The 26,834-nt window shown below is 42.8% G+C and overlaps 1 protein-coding gene across 3 annotated transcripts in view; it reads left to right on the forward strand.

The window, feature by feature from the left end:
- The window catches only part of CARMIL1 (capping protein regulator and myosin 1 linker 1), a 241,305-nt gene that overhangs the window by 172,691 nt on the left and 41,780 nt on the right, over window positions 1-26,834 (forward strand). For all 3 annotated transcript variants that reach the window (XM_055799395.1, XM_055799396.1, XM_055799397.1), the window contains 7 exons: window positions 721-787; window positions 1,102-1,298; window positions 5,369-5,475; window positions 8,307-8,739; window positions 13,949-14,027; window positions 16,838-17,071; window positions 19,771-19,905. In XM_055799395.1, coding sequence (XP_055655370.1) covers window positions 721-787; window positions 1,102-1,298; window positions 5,369-5,475; window positions 8,307-8,739; window positions 13,949-14,027; window positions 16,838-17,071; window positions 19,771-19,905 — 1,252 coding nt within the window. The remainder of the gene's footprint in view (window positions 1-720; window positions 788-1,101; window positions 1,299-5,368; window positions 5,476-8,306; window positions 8,740-13,948; window positions 14,028-16,837; window positions 17,072-19,770; window positions 19,906-26,834) is intronic.

Genomic DNA, 26,834 nt, shown 5'->3' on the forward strand with positions numbered 1-26,834 from the left:
AAGGTAACTATCCACATATTCTCAGTCTATCTAAAGTCCACAGAAGTAATGTTTTTGCTGGAGGTATTGCTAACACTGACACAATATTTTTGCTTTTTGAAGAAGGGCTGTGTGCACCGAGACTGCATTTTCCTAGGGAAGTTCCATGAGCTGTATGGCAGTGTCCAGAGACATCAATACCTGAATTTTAATCATGTAGCATGGAGATAACAAATGTTAGTAGCACGGCACTAACAAATAAACGGAGGAAGTGTATTTTGCATTAAAAAACAAACAGCCAGAACATAGAGGGGAGACTGTCCCTGGTATTGTCATTAACTGTGCAGTACTGGACAAAGTAATTAAGCTTTCTGTGCCTTATGATCTCAAATGCAGGGCTGAGGGTTTAATATTTTCTTTCTTTTACACTTGGGGATCAATGAGTTAATGCTTGGACAATTCAAATAATCATCCTATGTACAGCCTACAGTTTTAATGGGAAGAATAAACTACCTCCCTGGTTCTTTCCAAAGTCAGCTGAACAAAATGTCAATTTAGAAGAAGTTTTGAATGTTTGAGAAGGGGAGGAGAAAACCCCATTCCCTCCTGGTGTTAAACCCAAGCAGATCTTGAAATGATACATAGGCTTGAAAAACTGATTTGTTGGATAGAAAGGAAAAGGTATTCTTTGTCATTTCTTCTGTCTGCTAAAGTAATTTTTGATTTGTGTTATGTTGATAGATGACCCCTAAATCAAAAAGGAAAAGCATCCACAGCAGAATGCTCCGGCCAGTGTCCAGAGCTTTCGGTAAGTGAGAAAGTCTTAAATCCTTTTTGCTTCTTTGCTTACCTGAGATTCTTCTAGGTAGATCTTAACTGAAAAGCACAGATGACTTTCCCTCCCTCTGGACTGCATTTGAGGCCCACACTGGTTACTTTGTTTTGTGACTCTGCTAGTGTGTTTGGTAGTAAATATTTGTTCACAGTGCTCTGTCTGCTGACAAACATGTGGCTGAGTTCTCTAGATGTGTTTATAATTATTTGCCACAAAAGAGAAGAATGGCATTGTCTTTTGTTTTAAATAGCATGTAAACCTAATTAGAAAGTTTTGATTTCTCTTAGAAATGGAATTTGATCTAGATAAAGCACTGGAAGAAGTACCTATCCATATAGAAGACCCACCATTTCCTTCCAGCAGGCCGGACAAACGAACTTCTGGATTCATTTCAGAGCTGCCATCAGAAGAAGGGAGAAAACTGGAACACTTTACAAAATTAAGGCCCAAAAGGAATAAAAAGCAGCAGCCCAGCCAAGCAGCAGTGAGTCTACATTAAAATATTGCTGGCAATGTCATCTGTTGATTGCTTTTTGCCATGAGTCAGGTCCTGCAATGTAATGAGGACAACTGTTAAAAGTTTTCAAAGCCATAAGCAACTACTTTATTTTTCTTCTGGTATTCATGTCTTTCAGTGTGCAATCCTTATTACAAGTTTTTTGTCTTCTTTGACACAGCCTAAACCAGGATATGTTTTATCCTTTTTTAATTTGTTTTTTTTTTTCTCATGGAAGCAGTTTCTGAAGGTACTTGGAGCTTTCATAGGAAATGCACAAAATACCATGAGACTTTTCAATTATATTGTAACGGTTTGTTAAGTCTTAATCCTTTTTTCTGCTTGCATTAAGATGTGGTAACTTGGCATGAATTCTTATTTTTATCAGTTCTCAGAGGAGCTACAGTGTGACACCCAGCTTCCCACAGCTCCTTAACTAAAGATGGTGTTTGGGCCAGCAAATCTGCATAGTCACAGATCTGCTTTTCATGCTGGAGCCTGCCTTACAAAAGCAAAACAGAAGAGCACTGTCAGTCTACGAAAGGCATTGGTGTGAACCCAAGTACATGTGTGTGGAGTTCCCACAGTTCCATTTCCTTGGCATACCACATCAATAAAGATTTATTTCTGTGATGATATGTCCTCAGGGTATGTAAGGACAGATCTGGAGGCGTTACAGAGCTATTTCATGGCAACAGAGCACAGATGATATGATAAGTAACCTTATCAAGTGGCAGCCGTTCCTTCTTGGAGTTATGCTGCCTAGTAAGGAATGCCTGTGGCATCCTCTGCTCCCTGAGGGCTGTTGGTGGAGAGGACCCTTGAAAATTTCCCTAATGCTGGGAAAGATCGTATCAGGCAGTAGAATGGTTTTTGCATCACTTGGAAATGAAGAAACCTTCAAGCAGAGGGGATATTTAAGCCAACTTTCCATTCCCTTACACTTGACAGGGAAGGATAGAGGTAGCAGGACGGACTGATCTCCACATTTTAGTGAAAACACATCTGTGTGTACTTCTTCCAGTTCCAGTTCTGCAGAACACACGTTGTCCCAGTTCTAAACTTGCCTCTCCTCCAAACTTACTGAGCGCATCCTGTGCCATCTGCAGGGGGCTGTGGAAGGAGTGGGGCATGGGAAGGCAAGTGCTTCGGTACCAGGCGTGGAACTAAGACACACATCTTTCTCAGTAGAAACAAAAACCTTCTTGTAGAGAAGTGGTACTTCCCGTGTTCATGCAGCATTGTGGGAATGCTCACCTATACTGAATTAATTAGGAAATTATGTTTTTATTTTGTTCAGAAATCGAAAGGATTTTTTTTTACTTAAACACATTTGTCCCTGTCTTGGTTTTATGGACCATTTAATTCCTTACTAGTTCTGATCTCATAACAAGTCTAAACAAATTTTTGAAAGACTTAAGATGTTTGCTTTAATGCTTCCAAGAATGAAACGGCCAAATTTTGAAGACCAGAGTCATGAGTGGACTGTGGCATTGTTTGCAGAATTGATTTGCTGCTGGTTTTGCCACTTAAGAGAATACAGAAAGCAGTGAGTAGGAGAAACACTTGAAATGTGAGAGGCAAAATCTAGACCTTTGCTACTGCTTAAAGCAGGTCTGTTGGATTGTTTGCTGTTCCCATTATTTCCATTTAGTATTTCAAGGGGTCTCACATGGCCATAGCTGTACTTCTCTGGTTTTGCTGGAAAACAGGTTTGTTCTTTGTAAGCTGAAAAATTTAAAAAAGGGGGAAATGGAGAGAAAAAAGGGGGAAAGGTAAACTTTTGACTTGGGGTGTGTGGGCAGGCAGAAGAAAGATTTATAGTTCTGTCAGAGCTTTTACTGAAATGACTGTTCAGAGAGGAAAAAGAAGAATGGGATGGGGGTGAAGGAAACCTCAGCACCACCCACACCCAAGTAGCTTTGAAGCAATACAGTGAAACAGTTGTTGATCGTTTAGATTTTTGTGCGATCTTAACCTCGTGAGTTCTTCCATCACATGTGAAGGTTTAGCACAGCAAAGAGGTGAATCTTTAATGTATGAAAGAGATTGTGATCCATGTTAGTTATTTCTGCTTCCAAGTCAGTTTTTTATTTAATACAGAAACATAAAGGCTCACTTTTAAACTTAGGCTAAAAATAAAAATTGACAAATAAAAATTTTACTCTTTTTGTTTTTTTTAAAACATTAGGAGTGTAAAACATGAAATAAACCAGAGCTCAGTCTTTTACATTAATGTTGGTCACTAAAAGACATTCTAATAAACATTTATAAGAAAATCCTCTGCCTTGAGGACCGTATTAGCCCCTCAACATTTGTGCAGTATCTTTAGTACATTTTTAGAAACTTTAGAAGCTTTTTCAGATACCAACTCTTTCTGAGGTAGATCTTCTCATTTGCTGTAGATCATTGGATTCTTGTATTCCCCTTCAGGAGATGCACTTGCCTTTGATACTTACATGTTTGTGCCTAGTATCTGGGGGACTTCAGTATCAATATTAAATGGTTTCTCATTTCTGTTGAAATGCATCAGCCACTTTTGGTTGTCACATTTCGGTTGAAATGTCGGTGTCGACTGTTTTTTAATTGAGAAGGGAAGTATTTACATTGAGACAACCAGCACTGGTGCGACCAACCCAGATGTTACTATATGCATTGCTGCCTGCTGTCTGATGTCCCAGCTTAAAAAAAACTCTACAGAAAAAAGGTGGCAGAGTTGGAAGTCTGAAAGGACATTGTGCTGCTTAGAATAAAACTGGTTTTTATAGGAAATGAGCAGTCTGGCAACAAAGCAATCATTACCAGGTGGGCTTTTTTCAGATCAGTATTACATTGCTACAGCAAGTATCAATAAAATACTAACTTATTATCTTTGATAACAAAGTAAACACTAGGCTTCTAGCAAGGTTCAGCCATGGAAAGTAAGAAGTTTCATGTATATGTCAAAGCATTAATTTGCATGCAATCTGTTGTCCTGGCTTAATGAGGCTAGGTTTGATGTTGACAGCAGCTTTTAAGAGTATTCATTTTTCTTTTTAGGGGCACAGAACAGTGTGTATTCCAGCTGAAAAGGGAAGCTGGGATTGCTCTGAGTTATCGTGACAGCTGGGAGATTCCTTGATTTAAATTGTTTCAAACTGCAAACGCTGCTATTCTACGGCATGCTGATTCCTGGTCATTAGTACTACCAAGAATAGAACTGGGTTGGGTCTTGTGGAGTCCTCCGTAGTCACCTAAAAGGTTTCCATATGGCATGTAAATTGAAGGAAGTCTCTCTACTGGTAATAGAGCTTTTCCATTTCAAAGCCACATCTAGCTCCTGCTAGACCACATGAGAAATCCTTCCCAGGGACTGCATGTTTCATCTTCAGGAGGTTGCAGAGCCACCAGCTGATCTTCACAGGGCCTTTGTGGTTGGCAGGTATTACTAAGTCAGCCTGGTTTAGATGCCTCCAGTCACCCACATTCAAAACATCGGCATTGAAACCAAAGGAAGGGAGCAGGTTTTCCATTTTCATACACTCAGTGACAGTCTGTTCAGTTCCTTAAGTACAGCACCTGATTCTGTATTTAGAGTATTTGCTTTTGGGAGTGCTGAATTGAATGAATTATAAAAGGCTCTGTTAACCTGCTGAGGCTCTGTTTCTAAATGTCTAAATTCCAAAATCCAGAACATAGGTTTTTCTCTGAATAGGGAAACAACTAGCTGTTGAAAATACTTTCTTTTCAGATCACCACCTGATCGGGATTTAATTTTTCCTGAATTGCTTTTTTTTTCTTTTTTTAACTGAACTAGTGCTCTGTTCTCACAAGCCCAAGGCATTTGATTTGTGGCCTCATGCATTGCAGTATCCAGTCTGTCACTGCTGTTCTGGGTTACTTTGCTTTTGATATAATGCATTAACTGGCCTGACTAAAGGGGGAATTCCAGTGGTGATTTCCTTGTCTGCACTGAGGTTTGGTTGGCACATGCAATATTTATAATATCCCAACTGTTAATTATCACTGAAATAAATATGCTTTTAGGTTATTATATACCAGAGTTTTTCTTCTGTCAGGTGTCTGCTGGAGTGCCTCCAGAAGGGGATCAGAATGGCCTCATGGGGAGAGTGGATGAAGGTGTGGATGAATTTTTCACTAAGAAGGTGACAAAAATGGATTCGAAGTAAGTTCAATTTTTTTTTTCCAAATAAATAAATAAATCCGAATAGCTGGGCAAGTAGCACTTCTAAGTTGTATTTGACTTCTGTTCCCAATATCCAGGGTTGCTGTTGTCAAAATCAGAAAATACCTTAGTAGTTAAGACATTGTGAATTCAGTTACCCCTCTCTTAGAAATTACTACTTTGAAATAACTTGCTTTAATATAGCATATGAGGAGCATTATTGACTAGTCTGTATTTTTATAATTCAGGTGACATCTTTTTACCCTTCAGTGGAGTTCATTAGAGCTGAAGGAGAGCTTTGTGTATTGGTTGAGGATCTCCTCTCCAGTGCTAGTAGTACACACAAGTGTCTCTGCCTAGTAAGGACTGCTGTTGGGCACAGTATTTTGATTGATGACCGTAGATTTATGTTGGTTTAGAGCACATTAAAGACATGTTTGACCAATTTGTACTATTCCAGATTTAGGCAATAGATTCATCTGAAAGATGTCACCTTCAGCTTTGTATAAGGGTTATACGGCTTACACAGTTGCTTTGTAGCTGGCTGTATATTTACAGAACCATGCATCTAGATGTTCATGCATTCATGCGTGTTCATGCACATATACACGCAGAGACATGCACACACACACAAATACTTACATGAGAAAACTAGGGCGATTTCCAGGCAACTTGGAATGACCCCTTCTGCAGTGTGTGTGACATTTTATTAAGGAAAACGGTAGCTGTTAACTGGTAGATAGCTGTGGCAGGAAAAGAAAATGTTTTAAAGTCACTGTGGGTTATAAATATATAGAGTGACATGTGAAACCATGTGTGATATACTATGTGTAGTGGTAAAATTATGGTAGCTCTGAAAAATGGGTTTGCCAGGTTTAAGTTCGGGGTGCTCACAGACTACTGCATCCTCCTGTGCTTCGCTTGGGTGCCTGCCGGCCGCTGGTTTCAGATGTCCCTGCGCACTTGGACTATCCCTGCGTGCCTGTCCATGGCCATGACTGTTGCTATGGATCCTTGCTCCATTTTCTGTGCCAGTGGCACTCTTTCCAGTTGGGGTGCTCTTATGCAGAAGTGTTACGTGCCCAGCTTTCCCCTCAAGCGTGAATACTCTGCATGTAAGATGCCTATAGAAGATTTTTACTGGCAGGTGGGTTGTTTTGGGGTGGTTGGGGTTTTTGGGGGGGTTTGGGTTTTTTGTTTTTTTTTTAAGGATAAGCATCTGCACTATAAAGGTGACGTCTCTGGGTTCCCTGTTGAGAAAAGAACTAGTTGGCACAGCCACCTTACTTCAAGCAGGGCCCTTAAGGGACAAGATCCCCCAAAAGCCATGTGAATCGTGTGGCTGGATCACTTGTTCTCCTCTTAATAATGAGCAGGTGCAAACTGGAGGTAGCACACTCTGGAAACAGAGCAGAGTGAAATCGTATGTTGTGGTGAGGTGACCCTGGCTGGATGCCAGGTGCCCACCAAAGCTTCTAGGTCATTCCCTCTCTCCAGCTGGACAGGGGAGACAAAACATGATGAAAGGCTTGTTGGTCAAGATAAGGACAGGGAGAGATCACTCACCAATTACCATTATAGGCGAAACAGACTCAACTCATGAGAAGTAATTTAGTGTATCACCAATCAAATCAGACTAGGGCAATGAGAAATGAAAACTAAATTTGAAAACGCCTTCCCACCAACCCTTCCTTCTTCTCATGCTCAACTTCTCTCTCGATTTTCTCTGTCTCCTCCCCACAGTGGCACAGGGGGATGGGGAATGGGGGTTACAGTCAGTTCATCCATCACACATTCTCTGCTGCTTCTTCTTCCTCAATCTCTTCCACTGCTCCAGCGTGGGGTCCCTCCCACAGGACACAGTCCTCCATGAACTTCTCCAGTGTGAGTCCTTCCCAAGGGCTGCAGTTCTTCATGAACTGCTCCAGCGTGGGTCCCTCCCACAGGGTGCAGCCCTTCAGGAACTGCCGGCTTAAGCGTGTGTCCCCCGTGGGGTCACAGGTCCTGCCAGCAAACCGGCTCCAGTGCAGCTTCTGCTAGGAGCCTGCTCCAGTGCAGGTTTCCCAGGGGTCGCAGCCTCCTTTGGGCATCCACCTGCTCCTCCCATGTGGGGTCCTCCATGGGCTGCAGTGATATCTGCTCCACCACTAACCCCCACGGGCTGCGGGGGGACAGCCTGCCTCACCAGGGTCTTCACCTGGGGCTGCAGGGGAATCTCTGCTCCTGTGCCTGGAGCATCTCCTCCCCCTCCTGCACTGACCTGGGTGTCTGCAGAGTTTTTGCTCTCACATACTCTCACTCCTCTCTCGGCAGCAGTTGCTGTCATGCAGGGTTTATTTCCTCTTCGTAAATACATTACCCAGAGGTGCTACCACCATCACTGATGGGTTTGGCCTTGGCCAGCAGCAGGTCTGTCTTGGAGCCAGCTGGTATTCACTGTATTGGACATGGGGAAGCCTCTGGCATCTTCTCACAAAAGCCACCCCTGTTGCCCCCTGCTACCAAAACCTGGCCAGGCAAACCCATTACATACGTGCATAGACAGCTTGGACAGAGCTGTGTGGTGTGTCGGAAACAGCTGGGAGCCCAGTGCAGATGAAACAGCTGCCTCTCTTCATTATACCATATGCAAGGCCAGCACAGAAATCCTCAAGACAGTATGATCAGTATTAATTGACCAGTTTTTAATGTAGAGACACCAGCTAATGACTGGGCCGGGGGCATCATATGGATCATACAAAAGGTTGGCTTTGCCCAGGGTAAGTCATTTGGTACTATTTAAAAGAGGAGGGGAGTGGAGAAGAGTTTAAAATATCTGTGTTTTGTATTAGGAGACCATCAACTAAAAGTTCAGACAGCTGTGAGCCGAGTGAAGCAGGTGATGAGAAGAAGAAAAGGGACTCCAGGAAGAGTGGCTTCCTTAATTTAATCAAATCAAGGGGCTCCAAATCTGAGCGTCCCCAGACTGTGTTGGTGGCAGAGGAGCCCTCCTCACCCAAGGTTGCTGCAAAAAGTTCAGCTGTGGACACAAGCAAGAAGGAGGTAAAGCCTGCAGAGCAGAATGGTGGTACAGAGCGATCTGAGGAATTAAAGACACCAGATTCACTGGAAGAGGTGCAGCCAGATGATGCAGCAAAATCTGAGAGGGGTGACAGCAAAGGAAGCCCACAAGGAGGCCGGAGGTATGGAGTGCAGGTGATGGGCAGTGGACTTCTCGCAGAAATGAAAGCCAAGCAGGAGAAGAGAGCAGCCTCCGCTCAGAAGGTGAAGGCAATTTAATTTCTCTTGACTTGTTGAAAGAAAGAGCAAGAGCTAGGTGTCTCTGGGGGGGCGGGTTGGGTCTACAGGCTTGGTGGCTGGGGCTTGACACATCAGTCCTGCTTTCCACCAGGGTTTATGGTGTTCCTGCAAGAGAATTTCTCTCTGCTGTGGTGGTCGAACATGAATACCCCGGACAAGGGACTAGGCTTGGAACAGGAGATGCACCTTAAGCCTGCACTTTTTCTTCTCTTGTGGAAGAGGTGACACCAGCTCTTGGGCTTAATGTCAGGCCATCACAGAAGAGGACACGTAATAGTTTGCATGTATTACAGAGTAAATTTTGGGGCAACTAGTAAGCACAGCTTGGATATCTCCACTTTATATGATGTAAGGTTTGTTCACGTGTAATGAAAGTGTGCTTTAGAAAAAATAAAGCTAGGACAGACTTCACACCGCGTGCCCCCTGCACACCAGTACCTCAGGTGTTTGGCAGAGTAAACTACAGGGGTAGCTGTCTGTCTGTACACTTCTCTTTCGGAAAGTAGTGTAGAAAGATGGAGAGGTATACTATGTTTAAAGTCATATATTCCTTGCAGAGAAGTAAATCTAGCTTCCAAGCACTTTTTCTGACTATTCAGCTTATACTTTTCTTGTTGCACTCATTTTATTTTTATGTCCTTTTGTACACACCTAATTATTTTTAAGCCTTTGATTTCTGTATTTCAAATACTAACACTCAAAGAAAATAAGCATACATAAAAAAAAAATAAATTAATCTATTCCCAAATATTTGTCCAGATTCCCTTCGCTCTCTAATTTTCTTCTCTGTGAAGTGTTGATGCTGGGCAGGAGCTTTGCAGCTTTGCAAACACACAGACTGGAATATCTTTGTGTTGCTTCAAAGCATTATGTGCCAACCTATTTTGCCTGATGCCCGTTTCCCATTGAACTTCCCCCTTATCATCCCCTGCTGCCCCCCAGCTGCAGCTGGCATGTTCTAAAGTTACCAAAGGGTCAGCCTTTTTTTACTCCTCTCTCCCTCTTTACGGCACAGGGCATTCAGATACCATCCATTCCCCACTGTCCTCCCCTGTGATTTGGAAGGTGTTACCTGATGACAAAGCTCATCTGCAAGCTTTGCTGCGTTTTCCTTCCTTTAACATGTTTAGAATCGCTTGCTGTGACAAAGCAAGGCACCCAAAGTTCATTTTTACCTTTTTGTCATAGTCTTACAGTGCTTGCCATGGTGTCCAAACGATTCCTGCAGCTGGAGTCTTTTAATAAGCAGATTCAAATCAACACAGTAATCAATGTCTCATTGAAGGGATCCTCAGCATAAGAACAATTTTTCTGAAGAAATAACCAATTCCCAGCTTTCTCATTGGTGTTGAGTAGTGCCCATGGATAGTTTCATTGAGTTCTAAACCACCACTTTATCAATTAAAATGCCATATGATTTTAAATGACTGTTATGCTCTGTCTGTAATATAAAATACCAAACTGCTCCAGATGATGTAAATTTTTTACAACTGCATAAATTGTGTGTGCTTGGTGCTCTTCAGATTCTTAATACTTGTCATCTTAAGTTAGTCAGGTCTGGAATGATGACTGATGTAGAATATTAGCATGCGTAATTTTTAATTTTTTTAAGTGGAGAGAGTAAAGTCCTCTTCTATTGATGAGCTTTCAAAGAATTGATTGAAAACTTGAAGTTCATCTATCAAAAAGAAAAGTTGTTACCTTTTCCCAGTGGCTTTTTTTCCCACCCTTTACTTTTTGGTTGGTTGGAAAGGTTACCCCTCTTCTTTCAGGTTTAATTTTCAAGAAAATAATGTTGTCGATCTTAATTTTTTATTAGATTTTGTAAAAATTTCCATTTACTGAATGTAAAAATAGGTGGGTTTGTTTCTTATTTAAAGAGTGACAAGAAAACTTAATTGAAACAGGAATCTGCATGCAGCAGGGCACTGAGTTATCCATTCTTACTGTTACCCAGACCACACAAAGTTGAACTACTGTTCAAAATATTTTTTCACATCCTTCATCCAACATCACAATATTGAGTAATTTAGGTTTGGACTTCTATTCATGATATTCCTGAAGGTGAGAATCATACAGCGTCCTGATGGTTGAGCTTCAGAAGACAGCAACCCACTGCTTTTACATTGTTTAGGTTGGGTATGATGTCAACTTCCCTAACATCTTTAAATTTATCAGAATTTCAGTATGATAGAAAATTGTGTTTTCCTTTAAGGTACAGATGGCTGCTTATATTCTGAGCTATTTTACGTGAAAACAAAGCCAGAAGGAATTTACTATTTCATTCATGCTCTACCACAGCCTTGTTACAGATACAAGTGATGAGCAGGTGCACAGTAGATGGAAAGATGGTAAATGCTTTTTTGTTTTCTTTTGCTTAGAATACGTGTGAGTTGGCATTAATGGTAGAGTATTTGCAGATTAGTGTTGCCTCTAGGTGTACATGGAAAGATCGTTTGGCTCCATCTAGTGTTTACAGACTCAATTTTTAAATACCTCGAGCAAGACCTGTGAGCGGACCAAGATCATCTCTGATCTCTTTATTTACTCTCGAAAGCACCCAGCTCCTGCAGTATTTCCCAACTTTGCGTGAATTCCTATTAAAACTAGAGCCTGGTCTACATGATAAATCCACCTGCATTTATCTGACATGATTGTCAGCTTCTCAGCGTAAATTTTTGCAGCAAGTGTTTTGTGTTGTCTCGGGACCATAAGCAGTTTCTAATATGTGTACAGTAGGTAGCCAAACGTGCTAATATCCTAATTACATTTGTAAGTACTATATCAATAGATGCCAGCATTGGCTTTTGTCCTTGTCTCTGTACATGAGGTCATATTTCCCCAGGAGTCCCATAACTAGCAAGGGAAGAAGGAGTTATGGCGAAATTAGTTTTCATATTGTCATACAGCTGTAAAGTATTTACTGTAGCTAACTGTTGTGCATGTATCTTCAATATTTACATAGGAAAATGAGTGTTTCAGTGAAAATTCACGAGAATTCACATTCCGTGAAGAAATTGGTGCAAATTCAGTTCTCAAAAGTTGTTTTTCCATGGTATGGAAGAAAAATCCAGTAAGTGGGGAGTGGTTTTACTTTCAAAAATACATAGCCAAGACAGCCTTGCAAAGAAACATGCGACTTTAGGAGGTAGAAAGGTGAGAATTCAGACAAACTATCAATGACAGTGAGCAGATGGGAATAAAAACTGGGTTTTCACCCAGTGGTGCAAAGCATAATGTTCCTCCTAGCTTTGGAGGGCACTTTGTTTTGTCCATACGGGCACCGTAGCTTCCCATCCTGGCCCTACAAGGCATAGCATTTCTAGAACGCTTCTGGCCAGAAGACTTCATTGTTTGGCTTACACATCATTTTTAACATACAGATGATTTTATACTTAAAACCTGTAGAAATATAATCCCTTGGAGTGTATAGTCTCTATCAGGGTAGTTTTACAGTACGGGAAGCTTAATGACGATTCTCAATAGCGTTCTCCTTAACGCAGTGTGCCATTTAAAGCATGCACCTGTACTTAGCGGAGAGGTCAGAAGGTAGCGTTACCTTGCCAGGTCTTACACAGGAATGGCAGGCACGGCATCTCCGTCCTTTTCTTTGTTGTATCGAAGAGAGGCTTTGTTTTAGAATCTGGGAGATTACATGAGCAAAATGGAGGTATCAGTAAATCTCTAAGGCCAACCACACTCTTTTCTGCGTTGCCTCTCAAAATCTGCTTTTGAAATGCTTGTGCTGAATTACCACCACAGGGGAAAAATACATGGTCAGTGTGGATATTTAGAGATTGTTTGTTATGTTTATATTTAAAATAGAATTTTCACTCTAAATCTGCCAATTTTTCTATAAGTAGTATGTGCTACTGCTACTTGAAACCATTCTCTTCCTTCCTACATTCTTGTTGCCCAATTTTTATCTATGTGGTACACCTAGCAGTCTTTCAGATTGTAAGCTCCAAAGGACAGTGACCATGTTTGACGTACACTGCATGGCACATGGTGAAGGTTTCTGAATGCTACGGGACAGTCAGATCCCAGAGCAAGTCATGCCAGCTTGGTGTTGGAGCAGTAGTAGCAGTGTCCTGAACGTGGCCACGTGATTTATGCATGGGTATATAACCAAATGCAATGGTCATCAGCACAAATCATTTGTTTTAAGTCGTTTGCCACACTAACTGCCTTGAAATAGCAAATCAAGATTAAAGCTGCCTGCGAAAGCCCATCCCCACTTTTTTAGTTTCAAAAAAATCTCACTTTTTTGCTTAGCTTTATCTTTAGAAGGCTTTCTGTCATAATATATCCTGCACTTAGTTCTATGCACTTCCTCTGTCCCCAGGTTTATCATTCTGCTTAAGCTTTGGTAACAGGTAAGACAGTAGAAGGAGGCTGGTTCTTTTACAAGCACATTGATTGCACATCTAAGCTTCTGGTGACTACACAGGTTTCAAGCTCACAGAGGCTACAGCTGCGATAAAAAAAGGTGTTGCACCTTTTCTTTTGAGGCCAGGATGTTAGGAAATCTATTTTTGAGAATAGAAGGCTTACCCAGAATATCAGCATATAAACAAGAAGCCCGCTTTAGAGGTGCTGAGCATCCAGCAGTGCTTGTGACGTGTAGCTTTAAATATCTTTCAGTAAGTAAGGTCTGTTTGTTTTTAGAGCAGTCTTGTAAATAATGTGAGGGCTGGTACTTCTGTAGTTGCAGGTTTATTTAAAATAAGAAGTTATTCTTGTATGTGGAAGAGCATGAGATCTATTCAGCAGTCATATTCAAAATCTAGATCTTCAGAAAAAGACTTTATTTTAAACCTAAACAAGGAATTTTTAAACATGGAGCTGTCTTTGGAGAAAAGGCTGTTTCCAACTAGCACCTTCAGTTTCAACTCCTGCACCTTAGGAGACCTGTCGCTTAGGCGGCAGGGTATCATTGCAGCTTTGCTAGACATGGGGAAGTATTAGTTACAAATTGACATTGTTTTCTTCCTGCTTAGATCTCCAAGACCTGAAATAGAAACAAGGAGAGAGAATCCACCGTTCTATTGCTATCACTGCTTTCCCTGCCTTATAGCTTCCAGATTAGAGCTTTTTTTTTTCCTAACAGAACCACGGAGTTGTATTAATTACAGTTATATTATTAATATGAGAGCTTTTCTCACTCTTTCAGAAACTTGGGAATGACACAACTCCCAGAGAGTCTTTTGACACAACAACAAGCTCAGAACGACTGGATGGAAGTGGTACAGGTACAGTTTGAGTTTCCTGGTTTAAACTCTTTCTAGAAAATGCAAAATGCCTAAACTCAAAAATCTCACTTCTTTCTCCAGATTGTATGCCTACAATTACCTGAGCAAAATATAAGCTTATGCTATGTGAAAAGGATTAGAAACAAACTCACTTTTTTGTACTGTCTTGGACAGCACTTCTCATGAAGACAGCTTTAGGGCTGAGTTGACAGCTCAGGTTTTACTCTTGTGTTCCACTTTGCACAGAAAGGAAAGTACTTGGTGCGTGTGCCTGGGGGCACCTTCAAAAGGATGCTGATTTGTAATGGGATCAGCAAAACTGAAGCTGAACCCAGGAGCCAGCAAAAATGTCTGCACACAAAGAAGCGACACTCCTGAATGTATCTGATGACCTAAATGTGACCAGTTTGCAAGGTGTACAGTAGTGTGTGCATGAACCAGCTTGAGTAGTCCCGGCTTGCAGCTGTTAAAGGAGAAATCTGGTAGGCAGTGGCAGCTGGCTCTTCGCAGGGTTTACCCGGCTTGACTGAAGCCAGGCCTGTCTGCAAAGCAGTGGCGGCCTCTGGTCACTGCACACGTGCACAAAACAACTCTCCATCATGCACAAAGTGGAGTCCAGCCTTGCAGCACCTGCAGCACCTACAGCACCAGTCCCCTCTGCACCTAGTCCTGCTGTGCCCTTGTCAAGCTGTAGTCCTGGGCCCTTACTTAGCAGTGCCTACTATGCCGCCATCTCAGGAGAAGGTGAAATTCTGGTCTCTGCACACTTTTAGACGTGGCCAGTGAAGTGCTCAAAAGGGGGTCAGCTCTGGCGGTTTGTGTGTACCACATTTGCTGGACTGAAAAGAGTGGGCTGAAGTAGGAAATCCGGGTCTGATTTTTCAACGGTGGTGGTAGGTATCCTGCAAGCACGGCACATAGGATTGCCAAAGCATCCAGAAGCAAGGCTGAAAAAACAGGCTGAAATGAAAATCCAAATGTGGCCATCTTGGTTGAGCGCTTAAGAAACAGATTTTGAGGTTTTATACCTTTCTAAAGCTAGTTTTAAGACGGTATATTCAGAGCATGCTGAACTCCGTAAATCAGCACTTCTAAAGCCTGTTTCTCTTTTGAGGAGGACCTTGTGTACTACATGTCACTTCCGATATAATCAAACTGAAGTCAGAGGAGCAAGAATAGTCATTTATTGGGCCATTAAAATAGCTGGGGGTGTCTGGCCCCAGTTTTTCTCTGGTCCTTGTCTCTGTATATACACGTTTCATCCCCACCTCACTGCACTGTGCATGCCCCTTCCTTTTGGCCTCCAGCTGTTAGTTCTGTCTTTACCACTCTTGCCTGAGAGCTCCCCAAGGCTGCTCTTCACTGTTGCAACTACGGTTTATCTTTGTTTTGGGTTAATTTATTTTAACGTACTGAGTTCTAATAATATTAGCAGGCCTGAGGTTAGGAAGGCAAGAAAGAGAGTTCATGGAAAATTGCTGGATGTTGCTATAGGAAAACTATAGGTAATGATGCAGAAAGAGAGTAAGAGGTTTTTTTGTTCATGCCTGGGTGTTGCCTGCTTTTTTATATGCACACACGCACAAGTGTAGAAGGTGTCCTGCTGTTTTGCTTGCAGCATGAAAGTCTATTGCATGCATGCAGACACAAACTCTCCCTGTCACGCTCTCACACAAATATGTATGTGCCACACAACTCTCTAGTTTGCCAGGGTTTAGCTCCAGCTCGGCTGAAAAAGAGCTACATAAGCTGGAAAGAAGTATTGGAGACTGGCTTGCAACAAACTATATCAACACTCCCCTCCCTCCCACTGCCATCAAAACGTTTGTGCTCAGCACTTTTGTAATGAGTAGGATTTCTGAATGGGAGTAGCAGGTAGGTAGGTCAAGTCAGCATCTGTGAGCACATATTTGGCTTTGCCAAGACCAGGTTACCAGTCTGCATTTCAGTTAGTCTGTACTTGTGAAAGTCCCAAGTTAACATACAAGTTCCAAGATTATTGTTATACCTGCTGCACAGCCTTCACAAGCCTTCAGCCTTCTGAAAGCTGCAGAGTAGGAAAGTAGGGCAAACATTTTGCTTGTTTGCAACCTACCGTCCAGCAGGCTTTCTACCAACTTGCACAGCTAGATAGGACTGATTTGTTGCTTGGTAGTCAGTGTAGCTTTATCTGTAAATACTTCGGTCTTATTTTAGGATAAACAATATGTTGATAAACTTGCTAATGTGTGGAAACTGTAATCCATATACAGTGTAACTAGATAAGTCAAAGTATTATATAAGGAATACTTTGATCTTGGCTAAGTTTCAGAATCTCCTCCAGAGCTTGCTAAAAGCAACAAATAAAAAGATGTAGCCTGCTGATCACACATTTGGGATTTATTTTCTGGGCCAGGATTTCTCTGTTGATCTTGGACACCCAGCGTTTTGTCTGTAGAGGCATAAAACAGCCAAAGGCTGCATTACCCACTAATCCATTGCTGCTTTCTCAGCAGGTAGGCTGTACCATCTGTTCCCAGAAATCTGAAGGAAGAGTAAGGTCCAGCCAGCCGTTACCCCAAATATATCAAAAAGGGGGAGATGCCATCACCTCTGAGGCATTATTAAGCTTAGCATGTGTAAGAACTAGCCGTTTTAGATGCTTTTCTTGCAGTGAGTTTTTTGACTGAAATATTAGGGGTCCTCTTACACACTCACACAGCAGTGCAGCAGTGATATGTGAGCTATATGGTACTTCCCACGCAAGCATACCTGTGCACGGAGCCTTCTGTGTTGCAGGAGACTTTATTTTATGTGTCTATTTATTTTAGTGCCTAAGCTGCAGCAGACCCTTCCAGAGAGTCGGTTTGCCTCGAATAAAGGTGACTCCATCTCAGCATCATCAGAAAAAAATTCAAAAGCTGAACCAAAGGCAGAAGCTGGTGTAAAGGCAAGAAGTTCTTCCAATACACCGACCAGCCCAAAACCCCCACTGCAGTCAACAAAGCCCAACCTAGCGGGACGACCCACAGTGCCACAGAAACCACGCTCTGCCTCTCGTACTGGTGAGGAGCTCTTCTGGGCATTTGTTATCCCCAGCTGGGTACTTCTGAGTGTTGTTTGTGTGGGCTATGGAGGAGACACCCATGGCCACATCCTGGACAGAACTTAAATATAGAGGGACACGTTCTTCAGTCACTTGTTCTTGACTTGCATCCTTCTTTTCCACCTCCCTTTAGCCTAATTCAAATAAACTTACTAAAATGGTTTAGTCTGTGATCTACCTGAGGAGAAACAATAGCAGCAGAGCTGTTTTGGGTTAGCCTGCTTTCACGAAAGACAAGAGCATAGATAGCTACTTCAGCATCAAAACCCTGTTGTAGTAGCACTGATGAAAATATGTTCTCTAAACACCTGGCTCTAAATACTTAAGTCCTTGGAGTTTTCTGGCAGGCTGCTCTAAGCCCCTCAAGCAAATGCCTGTTGTTCTTAATAGCTTGCACAAACCGACTGTCTCTTACTCTTCTTTTCCCCTGTTTTGCCTTTGTTTCTTTCCTTATTGCTTTTCACTGGAAATAATGGTAAATGTGCTTTTATAAACTGCAAGACTGCCAGTTGAATGACTATTAACTTCTGTTTTGTCCTAACCTCCTGCCCAGATGTTATCTCAAGGTTTCCGAGAGTGAGGAAATATTTCAGCCTATCTCGCATACATTCATCTGTCTGCTATTTAATAGGCAGTGTCACAACCCCCTCTTCTCAAAGTACAGCCACTGCAGCTGAGGGGAATTAAATGCTGGTTACTGCCTCCCCGGTAGTTATGGGAAATACAGCTTATTAATTGCTTAGGACTGAAAAATGCGAGCAGGCCATCTATAAGAGCTTGCAGACATCTAGGCTTTTCCCGTGCTTGCTGTTGACCGTAAAAAGATGTTGTTTCTGGTGAGGATGAGAGGGCAGAGGGAGATTACAGCCTCCTCCCTGCCTTTGATGTGCAACCTGAGCATTACGTGGTCTCTGCACTCCAGTGGGTAGGATGTTGTTCAAACACAGAATCACCCTCAGGTTTTAGATGGCTTTAAATTTATTTTATTGTCAGTTTTAGAACTGTTCATAACAGTGAGAGGTGTTGGGTAAGATGCTCACAAAGATGAATACAATAGGAAAGTATAGCTTATTTGGTGAGGCTTAATCTGTAAAATAGGCAGTGTGTTATCTAAAATCTTAGGTATCAGAAAGACCTGGGCTGTTTCGGCAAGCTCTTAGTTCCTGCGGAGAGAGCATACTGTGGGCTTAACGCGGAGAGTGATTAATATTTACTCATAATAGGCCAGCTCCTCGGGTGGCAGTAAAAGCAGCACCATCTCTGTTGCAGTCTAACTTCTATCTTAGTACTTGTAGTGACCTGCTGGCTAAGTACGGCCAGACGACGTGATGGAGAAGCCAAGCAATAATCCTATTTATGCTTTTGCTCCCATCGTTGTTCCCAGCAGTGGGGCCAAACTAATGGTAGCAAATTTTTGCTAAGTAATCTGTCAGCAAATGAGCGTAGCTTGGATGTCCACAAATTATCGAAGACTGAAAGTGGTTCCTCAGTAAAGCACGTAACAGTTTTAGTTCAGAAAAATATAGCTGTGTTGGTCAGGCACTGTGCTCATCCGTATGTTGATACCAAACTTCCCAAAGCAGCTGGCTTCACAGGCACATCCAAAGCATGGAGAAGGTCCAGGAATTGGTGTATCTGTTCAGATCGAGTTGCATTTGGAAGGTCATCACTTTCCTGTGCTGAAAGTAAAAAGATTGACTCCTTTGTGGTGACTCCTTAACAGCGAGCTAAATTCCTATTCATTTCCAATATGCTACTGAATTAACTTATTGTACAAATAGACAATACAGGTGATACTCTGAATTCCTTTTTGCTTCTATCAGTGCTAATGTCTCTTCCTAGTTCCTCTGTTGCATACATATGCAACTGTTTACTCCTTGGGAAGCAAGCATACACACGGTTTAAGTAATCCATTGTAGCTGTACTTCCCCTACTGTCCATAGAAAGGCTGTCTGGTGTAAGACTGAAAAGGTCGTCCTGTAAGGACTGTAAAGGTGGTAGTCAACTCACCATACGTAACACATCCAGCCTTTTAGAAACAAGATATCCAGATGGTTTGAAGTATGGATTTGCATTTAAGTTCCAGATTTCTTTACAGTCTAGAGGACTAGATTTTTTTTTATTATTATTTAAAAAATCTTTGCAGATGCTATCATGTTATGTACTGGCAATTTATTCCTGGAAGTACGGAGTTCTGTACACTATTGATGGAATTTGTTTCCCTGGTTCACTTCTATGCCTTATAACTGTAAACAGGACATCTATCTAAATTGATCAGTTCGTTATGTTTTGGGAAAACAAAAATATAAATAGAACAAGTATTTCCAAAAATCCATCCAAAATAATTTTCAGTGGTTCTTTACAAATTGCATACTTACGTCTTGCAGGAAATTCAGTTGGTCCCTTTTGTGCTACAATAACAGTACACATTAAAAATGCTGAAATTGAGATCTTTGCTTCGGCTATTCACCTGGACTGAGGGCCATCATGCCTTCTCTTGACATAATGTAAATTCCTGAATCCTCCTTTTTCTGACACAGATTCTAGTTGTTTCTTGTTTGTGTATTGTGTTGAGGTTTGGCCCATCATAACAGCACCATTTCTATGAGCTACAAAGCAAATGTAACTTCTCACCCTTTCGTTCATGGTACTCTACAGAGGATGCTCCGGAGTCTCCCTCCGGCCCCAGTTCCCCAAAAGTTGCCCTGCTTCCACCTGTGCTGAAGAAAGTTCCTTCTGATAAAGAAAAGGATGGTCAGAGCAGCCCCTCAGTCAGACCATTTCCTCAAGAAGGTAGGAATGTTGGTATAACTGTTGTCCTAGCGTGCTTGTCTTCTAGAATTCAATGTGTCGTTGTCTCCTGATTTGTTTTCATTTGAAAGGGAAGAAGGTTATTCATTTGGAGGAAAAAAGAGCAAGGAAAGTGTATCTGTTCACCTGTTCCTCATCTCCTCTACCCATGGATTGGTGCTCTATATTTTCTTCCTTTGGTCAAACCAAGTGAAAGATTAATCCCTTGGTATTAATAATATAGCTGAAAAATTAAGGGATGCTTGTGCTGTGTATATTATGGTTTAGTTTGGTCTGAAGATGCTGACTGCTATTGGTCACACAGTAATGTGAAGTGCAGCTCTGTGGTTCTGCACCTTTCCGGGGGGGCAGCCACGACTTTGTTCCTTGCAGCCAGCCTGTTGCTCTGTTTGTGCTCCTCTGTTCTGTGGGGTCAGTGCATGTGACTGAATTCACCTCCTCCTTGGGCAGTGAGTCTCTGTGTGCTAGGGCGGGGCTGAGTACCTTTTACCTACAACAGTAGGCTGCTGCCTTGGCTTTGCTGATTTCCACATGTGTGCTGCATTTCTCCTTATGCTGATGTGTTTCCTTGCCCACAGCTGGCTCTTTGAAGAGCTCAGGCTTTCTCTGATAGCGTAGGTTACGTGGAAAAGTAGCTGCAGAAATGTTGTTCAGCATGGCATTAGTTGGCACAAATGACAGTGTTTGAAATCTGGGGGTGAGACCTCTTCCTTCCTGGGACTGTCCTCAAGAAAGATGTCTGAGGTCATTGCCATGCCTTAAGCTGTGAGGCAAAGGGCTACTCTTTTGCACTCTGCCAGCAGTTTCTCATGGTGTAGGATGGAGGCAGACCAGTCAAGGCAGATACGTGACACTGGGTTATGAAGACTGAGGAGCTGTGCTGCCCAGCCCACCATTACCCTTTAGATGAGAGGAGGGGCAAAGCCATCCCCAAAGCAGGATGTTCCAGAGATATATTTTGAGAAGCTTCTCCCTTTCTCTCCGAAAACTACCATTTCATTTTAAGAAACAACTTGCCTCACAATCTGGGTATTGCTCTGTTCAGAAAATTGTTGCTGTGGTGGCTACCATTTGGTAGCACATGTGGGGTATTTGTCTACAGGTTTTGACTCTTGCTTCAGCCACCTGTGTGATGACTGTCATGGTTTAACCCTGGCCGGCAACTAAGCCCCATGCAGCCGCTCACTCACTGCCCTCGTGTCAGGATGGGGATGAGAATTGGAAAAGTAAAAATGAGGAGACTTGTGGGTTGAGATAAAGGCAGTTTAATAGGCAAAGCAAAACCCATGCATGCCAGCAAAGCAAAACAAGGAATTCATTCACCACTTCACTTCCCTTTGGCAGGCAGGTGTTCAGCCATCTCCAGGAAAGCAGGGCTGTGTCGTGCATAATGGTTACTTGGGAAGACAAGCACCATCACTCCGAATGTCCCCCCCTTCCTTCTTCCTCCCCCAGTTTATATACTCAGCATGACGTCATATGGTATGGAATATCCCTTTGGCTGGTTCAGGTCACCTGTCCTGGCTGTGCCCCCTCCCAGCTTCCCATGCCCCTCCAGCCCTCTCACTGGCAGGGCCTGAGAAACTGAAAAGTCCTTGACTTGGTGTAAACATCACCCAGCAACAACTAAAAAACATCAGTGTGCTATCAAAACACAGTGAGGCACCAGCTACTGAGAAGAAAATTAACTCTATCCGAGCTGAAACCAGGACAGTACCCACCCCTTATTCCATACCATTTATATCATGCCACTCTTTCCAGTACAACTTCATTCCACCACCCTTCCCATCCTTTAATATAATACACAGATATCATTCCCCTAGTCTATGGACCACCCCTTTAAAAAGGTCTAGAAAACGTCCACAAAATGTCCATTCAGTTCATTGTCCATGAAATGACAAAGTTCGTGACTTTGGGCTCCATCTGTTCTGGTGGTCACTCAGGAGAGGAGAGGGCTGTGTGTTGCACGGGGTTATTGGGCACCAAAGCCAGCTCAGGTTGGGTCACTGCTGCACTTGCACTTCTCTTTTTAAGGCTTGTCCTCTGTTGGTTCAGGTGGTTCTTGCTGTAGTAATTCCTATAATACACAACTCAGGTTGTGGTTACAACAATTCAAAGGTGTATCCATTACAATCTCCACCCCTGGTCCCTTCAGACCAGCCTGTAGGGTTTAACATTGCAGTAAGTGGGCTGCTCTTGTGTGGTAAAGGTAGCCCAGCAAAATCACCACAATCTCACTGAACTGTGTAGAGCTAGCAGGACACAACACACCCAAGGACCTCTCCAGTGTTTGGAAAGGGCTGAAGGTTCAATGGTCCGTGCTGCCAAAAGCTGCTGCAGTCTGTGGCCCAGGGTGCAGAAAAGATGGCAAGGTGTCTTGAAGTGCCTCGCGGTGGCTGTGGCATTACAAGGGCTGCAAGGCAGAACGGAGCCTGTTTATTCTCCCGCCTTTAGTCCCGTCGGAGCCTGTGTTGAGACAGGTGAAGTGGGCTACAGCTTGGCGATCAGACTCGTTACGCTGGTGCCATCATGCTGAGAATGGTTGCAGTCAAAGGCTCTTGCCACAACAGACTCTCAGCTGCTGTCTAATAACTGCATGCGCTAGAGTCCTTTTTTTCTCACCAGCTTTTCACCAGACTGCAAGAGGGGACTTGTTACTACATAACTAGGGAAACAACGTAATGGGACTTGTTGTAGGTGCATTTTAATGTGAGGTTAACGTCACCGTTTCTGTGCTATATGCCTTCTCCATCTTCCTGTCATAAGAGGAGACATACTGGAGAAGCAGGGAATACGGGATCATAACTACAATCCTTCTGTGTTACAACAATCTCTCACATAGCAGAGAATTGACAAGGGTTTGTGGTTGTCACATCAGAAGAGGAACAATCACTTTATTTTTAAAATTTGTTTGCTGTTTGCAAATCCTTACCCCAAAGGGGACAGACACTGTGCTTTCCACGCTCCTTGATCCCTTAGACACACCCCGACAGGCGACTTGGCCAAACACTTGGTTTTCTAGTTGCTGCTACTTCGCACTGTATGAATTTTATCAATAATAGTTCAGAAAGGCTAAAATAGGGTTTCCAGGTCCTATGGAGCTGTTACGTTTTGCATAAAATTGTTTGGGAAAGAGTAAATTCTATTTCTTTTGTTTGTTCTTCTTCAGGTTTTCCTTTTTCTTTATCACTGCTCTGCTTCCTCAGTCATTCCTCTGTCCTTGCTCTCTGCCGCCTTTCAGGCTAGCATGCTCAATTTATTTCTGCAACTGGTAAATCACTACAAATCTGCCTAAGTTAGTAAACCAAATTATATCTCCTGCAAAAGAGAACTGCAAATTAGATGTTTGATTATAAAATTGCTTTGCGTTAATGAGTTTAACTGTACTTTGTGGGACAATCTCAAAATATGCCTCTCTCTACACAGTGTACCTGTAAGATCAGGCTGTGGCTACCAATGTATGCAAATACCGGGACTAAATTTAAGCAAGCATCTGGCATATTGATTACTATTCTTTGAACAATTGATTAAATGGGATGGATAAGTGCAAATATTTGTATTGCTTTCTGAACGTGCTCCTACAGAACAGCTTGGGGGTATAAATGAATCCTTTTTCCTGCTGGAGCAAACAGGAGATTGTCAAAAAAGAGATACAGCTCATGACTGTGCCAAGCCATCTGGCAGCGTGAAAACCACTTCGGGGCAGTATTCTACCAGTGCAGAAGAAGAAGCAAATGTGCTTGGGCAGAGGAAGGCACAGCCAACTTCTGGTTAGAAGTTTTAGTTTTTCATTGCGACGGTCCTTGATAACTGGCACTAACAGTCGTTAAGAAACAGTAATAGCAAAGAAGCCACGAAAGGGTGTGGGTAAAACCTCACGGGATGCTAATCATCTTTCTGTCCCCATGGGAACTACATGGTGTGAAAAATTTCCAGATAAGGAATATGTGTGCATTTTTTTCGTGGCAACACCGGTAACCCCAGTGCTCAGTACCATATAGCACCTGCAGCCCCTCTGCAGAAGAGGGCTCATTACAAACCACGGTTGTCCGTTGCAGTGACGCTGGCACACTGCTGTGTATGTACGCCAGAGGCAGGCTATCCACTGCTTTGTGTGTTTACATACCTTTCCTTTTTAAGGTGTGTGCGCTGAAGTATGTTAAAATATGTTTCGGCCTGAATATTGTTAGTGCCAGTTTCAGTACATCAATCGCAAAACCATTTGAGAACTGGGTAAATCAGATTCTTTTTAAACAGTACTTGGATTTTCAGCTGCATAAACAAACAGCAAAAGAACCCAAACCCAGCACTCTGATGCATGGTTAAGCTGCACTTCCTGGCGAGCAGCTTTGACTTGCAGTGATCTCATTCAGTAGGCTATAAAAATGGTTGGTTGATCAATGTGTTGTTAAAATATAAAAGCTCCCGTTCTCAAATGGTACATGTTTACGTGCTTCTCTTTGCCTCTTAAGTCCTTTGGTTAAACAATGATTCAACATATGACTTTTTTTTCTGAAGTATTTTAATGAGGTATTTGAACATCTTACGCAATTACGTTTACCCACGGTTTTTCTATTTATAAGATATCGTGTATCCTTTTTGTAACATCCTTAGCCCAAAATGTATAAACTGATTCCCTTTTCATACTGTAGAATCAAACCTAGCCCACCCAAACTTGGAATCTCTCCTCCCCATCATAATCAAATTATTATATTTTAGTTTGTTTTAAGCTACCTCTCTGATAAAGTGAGTTTCAGAAGCTGAGATGCTGCTGCAGATCAATGCAGGGTCACCTGTGTGTGGTTTCTTTGGGGCAAGGGTAAGCTCTTGTGGCAGACGCCTGCTTGTAGTATGTGGACTTGAATGCCTGATACATTTCTGAGGCATTCTGGGGGGAAACTACCTGTCTTGATTTATCAGGCCATAAATTAAAATGGCTGCTGCAGATTGTGTTCCAGGTTTTGGTTGAAGAGTGAATGAAGGCCAAACAAAGGCCATGTAATTACTGGGAATTGCAAGAATCGAGAATGATTCAAAAATTTCCATACACCAGTTTCTTTGAGAATCCAGTGATGTTTGGGAAGGTGGAAATGCCTACTTTTTTTTTACATAATTTAGGTGTCTTAATCCTCTCCAGTTCTATTAAATAGCTTTAAAAACCTTTCTCAAAATCCTTTCCACTTCTTTCCCGACTCAGAAAGCCGGGATAAGAACACAACAAGCATGTAGCTGCTGTCTTTCATTTTCTCCCATATTTTGGCTAGCACAAATAAGGAAACAGGTATTTGGGGCTCAGGAGAACTATTTGGGTAGCAAATGTGCCAGGTGTGCGGAGGTGGGTCTCTACAAGACATGTGCTGGATGTGTCTGTTCCGCTTTCATCACAGCAGAGATCCAGGACTGGACAATGTCTGCACCAAACAAAAACGGGCTAGAGCTTCCTGACCCCAGTTTTATGGCCTGTTGGCATGCACCAGCACTGCAGGGGGTCATGCTGGCCCCCCAGGGGTACAGGGAGCATCCCTGCTGAGGCTGCCCCAGCAGCTTGGCAGCACTGGCTCCCTCAGGATTCCTCTCTGCATTTTTCACGTGCCTGGAAGACCCTAACCAGCCTGGCACAATTTGAAATGGCCACGAATATGCATCAGCAGCAGCCTGCTGTGTGTCTGCTCCTGCTGCAGCTGGAGCCACACGTTGGTGTTGGGGCAGGCTGTCCCGTGCAGCGGTGTGGGCTGTAGGTGAGTGCAGGGAAGGAGAGGTGTTGTTTCATGGCCACTGCAGCTGCTGGTGCCTTGTTAAAGAGGTTAAAAAATTTGTATTAAAAAGCACAAATGTGAACAGGCGCAAGGATCAGTGCAAACCAAAGCCAGACATCCTTATCTGAAACAGGGTCTCGTAACTGTAACATTTAGTTTTGTGGGGGTGAAATGAGATGGCTTGCAATGAAGTCACATTTAAGGGCCACTGTGTTTAAAGGTTCATTTTACTTGGAAGTATGAGATTTCTAAAGCTACCAATCACCCCCACTGAAGTGTATAACTCCTCTCTTTTGTTACCATAGCAATGTTAGACCACTGATTAGATCAGAAATCTTAACAAGCTTTTACAACCTTCTTTCCAATTTACTTGAAAACTTGTAGGTTTGGGGAAAACCTTGGCCTTACCGAGATTGTTCAAGAGTGCTGGTCAAACAAAATGAGCAGTTTGCATTTAGATCATGGGAAGTGGGTACGTCCTCCTGCTTTCTGTACTGCCAAGCACAGCAAGGTGCCGAGCCCGTAGTCTCGGCTGGAAGAGATGCGGGTTGGGCTCAGAGCCCCGGGGCTGTCCCCCATCAGGGAAGAGGGAGGGCATTGGGGCCTGGCAGTGCTGTTGGGCATGGAGCAGCAGCTCAGGTAATTTGGGTGCCAAGGTGAACATCTGTCCTGATTAAGGCTGCTGAGTCAAAAGGGAGAATACAGATGTGTCCTACCAGGGAGACAGGCCTGCCTGGGACATGTGCTGCTGCTCTGAGGGGTGCTCAGCGAGGATATCCACCTGAGCAGTCAGGAATGCACTGTCTGAGATCCAGCCCAGCTGGAAAAAAGAATGCTGTTCTGGTTTTGAAGTGGTGTGATCAGAAGAAAGTCTCCAGGCCATTTCTAACTGTAGTGTTTATCCATGTCACAGTGAAGTACTGAGCTTCATATTTCAAGTTTGCCTGCTTGCCAGCCAACAGTGGAATAAAGCTTGCTCAGACTCAGTCTCTCCTCTTTCACCTTTTTCTGGGTTGAAGAAAGGACCTATGCTGCTCCCACTAGCACAAGTGAACTCGGTGGGAGCAGGTCCTGTGTGCATGAATGACTTATTTTAAAATTACTTTTCTTCCTCTTTCTTCTACCATCATTAGCAAGACTTATTTCTGTTTTATA

The sequence above is a fragment of the Falco peregrinus genome, chromosome 3, assembly GCF_023634155.1.
Source record: "Falco peregrinus isolate bFalPer1 chromosome 3, bFalPer1.pri, whole genome shotgun sequence".
Lineage (NCBI taxonomy): Eukaryota > Metazoa > Chordata > Aves > Falconiformes > Falconidae > Falco > Falco peregrinus.